The following is a 4,827-nucleotide window of genomic DNA, read 5'->3' as shown; positions in this document are numbered from 1 at the left end:
AATCTATTTTAATATGATGCAGACAATAACATGGTATATGATTGCATTGCAGGCTGCTAAACCAGCCAATGAGAATTTAGGTCTTATTTATTAATGCTTTAGCTTGGCTTGGGGTGGGGGGAATGGTGGGGGTCCACTGTAATTACCTATCCAGAAGGTAATTCTTATCACTTATTTATTTTTTGTTAAAAATATATTATTTTTGCATTAAAAACATGATATTTAAATAGAAACCTTAAACGTGTATCATTTATAACATATATATATATATATATATATATATATATATATATATGTGTGTGTGTGTGTATATATATATGTATATATATATATATATATATATATATATATATATATATATATATATATATATATATATATATATATATATATATATAGACATAAAGTAACAGGTGTTATTAATATTTAGCAAATTGGATCATAACATTTCCAGTTTTTCATCTACACAGAGAATTACAACAAACAATAATTATAAAATATACATTGAAAATATAAAGAAAATCCATATATCTTCTGTTTCTTCTAAAGATAAAGTCCATCAGTGCATGCAATTCTACTGTTACACTTTTGCCTTACCTAATAAACCCAATATTGTATTACAAAGTATCATGAAACTGATGCCAATAGATACATTTTAAACCTTGTGTATATATAACAAAGTAACAAAACAAATATTTAGCAAATTGGATCGTAACATTTCCATTTTCCTTTACACAAAAAATCACAACACACAATAATTATAAAATATACATTAAAAACATAAAGGAAATCCATATATTTTCTGGTTCTTCTAAAGATAAAGTCCACCAGTGCCTGCAATTCTACTTGTACACCTTTTCCTTACCTAATAAACCCAATATTGTATTACAAAGTATCATGAAACTGATACCAAGAGATACATTTTAAACCTTGTGTATATAAAACAAAGTAACAAAACAACAAACACAATAGGAAAGAACTAAAAAAACACAAAACATTGTATTTATAAACACCACACAGTAATGTAATGACACCGATTTGCATTTGAATTGATGGAACTGATACACCTTGTTGTAAATGGAAGGATCATGTGTATCCCTTTTTTTTTATTTCATTTATTTATTTCTATTTTATTTTATTTTTTTTGCATACAAGTGGCAAAGTCAGTTACCTGTCTTGAACAGATGGCTGTAATAAATTCATACAGAGGGGAGGGGTGGGAGCATTCTCCCCAGAGGGGCTATTGTCAATCCTAAAATTGTTAGTAGTGGGCGGGGCCAGGCTCAGAGGTGCTGTATAAATAGGAGCAGCGAGCCTGCAGCCCTCATACTACCTCGTCCCAGCACTGAGAGAGCTTAGCCTGTCTATGAGCCATGGCACCAAGCATGATCATCCCCGAATCCACTACCCACACCTACCAACACAAGCCTGGCAAGAAAAGCAAAGAAGCCAGCGAGCTGAGAAAGGTAAGTGCACACCAACAGGCTGAACCATTTCCCAATACTTGTGATTATTCTTATAATTCCATCATGAATATGGCTGCATGATTGTAACCAAATATTACATTTTATTTCCAGACCCTCAAACCTCTGATGGAAAAGCGAAGGAGGGCTAGAATTAATGAAAGCCTCAACCAGCTGAAAACACTGATCCTGCCTCTTATTGGAAAAGATGTAAGTGCTTTTTTTATTATTTAAATATATTAGCTAAAGGCAGTATGTAGGTTTTTATTTTTATATATGATGTTGCATAAAAAAAATTTAAAAAAATAATAAAAAAAAACCTTAAACATCACATCTATTCAAACAGAAATTGCAGGATAAACTATAGGCAGTATGTAGTTTTTTATTTTTATGTATGATGTTGCATAAAAAAAAAAAAAAAAAAAAAAAAAAAACCTTTAAACAGTACATCTATGCAAACAGAAATTGCATGATAAATTTCAGTATGATATATTTTGCTAAAAAGATAGGAGCAGAAATGTAATAATATACATAGAAATGTAGATAAAATATTTATATATATATATATGTATATGTATATATATATATGTATATATATATATATATATATATATATATATATATATATATATAGTGTGCTTTATGCAAAAAAAAAAAAAAAGACTCAATTTGTACATGCGATACAAAATATATTTGAAGCCAGAAAATGTTAAATAATAGATTAAAACAAAGGGGACACGTTTTATGGAGTGCCCATTGTTTTGGCTAAAAAAAAAAGCTGTTTTTTTATGTGTAATATTACTAAATTTGTTTCCTAACCACAATTTTTATGTTTTTGTATTTACAGAATTCCAGATACTCCAAGCTTGAAAAAGCTGATATTTTAGAGATGACTGTTCGATTCCTGAAAGATATCCCTCCAGTCCAAACACAAAGTAAGTGTTAATACTTAAGTCTTCATACTGAATAGAAATAATACTAATGGCAAATAATATCAGTAGTTATATTTAAGTAAGTAATAATAATAATAATAATATTTAGCATTCTTCAGACAAAGTGGGAGCATGCCAATCCTTCCAACCAAAATATTTGTAGCATAATAATTGCTAATGCTTTAGTACTTTATACCGTTTTTTGACCTCTGGCTTTACTGCTGTTGTCGAAATAAGAACCACTACTTTATTGTATATGATGGGCAAGCATTAAACTACTACTTTAATATATATGGTAACCAAGCATCAAATCACTACCATATTATATATGATGGCCAAGCAATAAACCACTACCTTAATATATATGGTGGCCAAGCATCAAACTACTACCTTTTTATATATGGTGGCCAAGCATTAAACCACTACCATATTATATATGATGGCCAAGCAATAAACCACTACCTTAATATATATGGTGGCCAAGCATCATACCACTACCTTATTATGTATGATAGCCAAGCAATGAGCCACTACTTTAATGGTGGCCAAGCATCAAACCACCACCTTCTTATATATGATGGCCAAGCAATAAACCAATCCCCTAATGGTGGCCAAGCATCAAACTACCACCTTCTTATATATGGTAGCCAAGCATCAAACCACTACCTTATTATATATAATGGCCAAGAATCAACACACTACCTTATTATAAATGGTGGCCAAGCATTAAACCAATATCTCATTATATATGCTAGCCAAGCATCAAACCACTACCTTATTATATATAATGGCCAAGAATCAACACACTACCTTATTATAAATGTTGACCAAGCAATAAACCACTACCTTATATATATATATATATATATATATATATATATATATATATATATATATATATATATATATATATATATATATATATATAGTGGCCAAACTTCAAATCCCTACCTTATTATATATGGAGACCAAGCATCAAACCACTACTTTATTATATACAATGGCCAAGCATCAAACCACTACCTTAATATATATGATAGCCAAGCTTTAGGTTAGCTACTTCTCATCATATGGGTGTATTAAAAAGAGTAAAGTGGGCTTTTAGTCTATGGCAGGAAATTATCCAGGCTGGTAGGGTGTGAAGGCACTAGAAAGAGAAGGAAACTGTAGAGCTGTTTGCTGAACAACTAAGCAGTTTTGTATGGCCAAGCTTTGGTTGTTGGCTCACATTATAACCATGTTTTTTTTTCTGTTCAGATTCTGCAGAGAAATACAGAGAAGGCTACAGAGCTTGCCTAGACCGTCTTAGCGGCATCCTGGCCAAAACCAATGTCATTGCTGAAGAAACCAGCAGCCTTCTCCTGGACCACCTGCAGAGAAGTCCTGAACTCTGCTGCTTGGACTGCACAAAATCCCCCAACCCCAAGCAGAACAGTTCCAGAATCATCCTCCATCTCAGCCCTAGAAGATCAGAGGTCTGCTCTTCCCCCAGCCAGCCTCCTGCACAAAGGCCTGCCCCCAGCCCACCACAGCTTACTAGCACCATCTGGAGGCCATGGTGAAACAGCAAAACAGAGACTTGAAAACAAAAAAAAAAAAACAAACAAAAAACACACAAAACTACATTGTAAATGATTGCACTGTTTTGTAAATAGTGTCACCAATACACATCCACTTGTTGCATGGAATTATCCTAGGCAATACACTGTGGACAATTTAGTCCTCATAGGGGGATTGAAAATAAGGGGGTACAATTTAGACCCTGGTAAACCCAAAGGGTTGAGTATTAAGTATGCGATATGCATTGGGTCATGTTTAGCCAGTTGGCTCCAGAGGGGACCTCTTATTGAGGTAGAAAAAAAAGCCCCACATGGTAGCTAAAAGGTTAAAATGACAGGGCTACGTGCAACAAGCGTTTGTAAATATGTTTTTAATGCACTTTTTGTTACTTTTTCGTTACACAGATTATATTTTTTTAAAATAAATACAAAATTTACACATTCAACATCCCTTGTTTTTTTTTATTTATTCAAATGTATTATAAGTCACACAGATATGACTGGGGTCCCTCCAAAGGGTGTTAGTATTGTACATTTTGTGACTGTTATCCTTCAACAAAAATACAAATATATACAATTTCATAATGTGTGTCTCCACATGCCAATTTCCTATCATTACAAAGGCAAATTAACTCTGTTTAGCAGGGTATAGCCTTTAGACACAAAGGTTTTTTCTGAGTAGATTGTATGTATGTATAAATATAAATACATATATATATATATATATATATATCATTTTATTTAATTATTTATATATATTTATATATGGAAAATATATATATATATATATATATATATATATATATATATATATATATATATATATATATATATATATATTATATATATATATATATGTGTGTTGTCCCAAAA

At 31.5% G+C, this 4,827-nt stretch overlaps 1 protein-coding gene across 1 annotated transcript; it reads left to right on the top strand.

Moving 5' to 3' along the window:
- The first annotated feature begins 1,343 nt into the window (after nucleotides 1-1,343).
- HES2 (hes family bHLH transcription factor 2) lies at nucleotides 1,344-4,364 on the top strand. The gene is made up of 4 exons (XM_082274050.1): nucleotides 1,344-1,466; nucleotides 1,578-1,673; nucleotides 2,311-2,398; nucleotides 3,653-4,364. Exons 1-4 carry the CDS (start codon nucleotides 1,374-1,376, stop codon nucleotides 3,955-3,957), a joined length of 582 nt encoding a protein of 193 aa, XP_082130176.1. The 5' UTR covers nucleotides 1,344-1,373; the 3' UTR covers nucleotides 3,958-4,364.
- Nucleotides 4,365-4,827: the final 463 nt, after the last annotated feature.

This window comes from Pelophylax lessonae (genome assembly GCF_965119305.1).
Source record: "Pelophylax lessonae genome assembly, chromosome: 12".
NCBI lineage: Eukaryota > Metazoa > Chordata > Amphibia > Anura > Ranidae > Pelophylax > Pelophylax lessonae.
This window is presented reverse-complemented; position numbering and strand designations above follow the sequence as displayed.

Coding starts and splice junctions, on each gene's coding strand:
- HES2 (XM_082274050.1), top strand. CDS start 1,374: ATGGCACCAAGCATGATCATCCCCGAATCCACTACCCACACCTACCAA. Junction 1,674..2,310: donor TGCCTCTTATTGGAAAAGAT/GTAAGTGCTTTT, acceptor TTGTATTTACAG/AATTCCAGATACTCCAAGCT. Junction 2,399..3,652: donor CCCTCCAGTCCAAACACAAA/GTAAGTGTTAAT, acceptor TTTTCTGTTCAG/ATTCTGCAGAGAAATACAGA.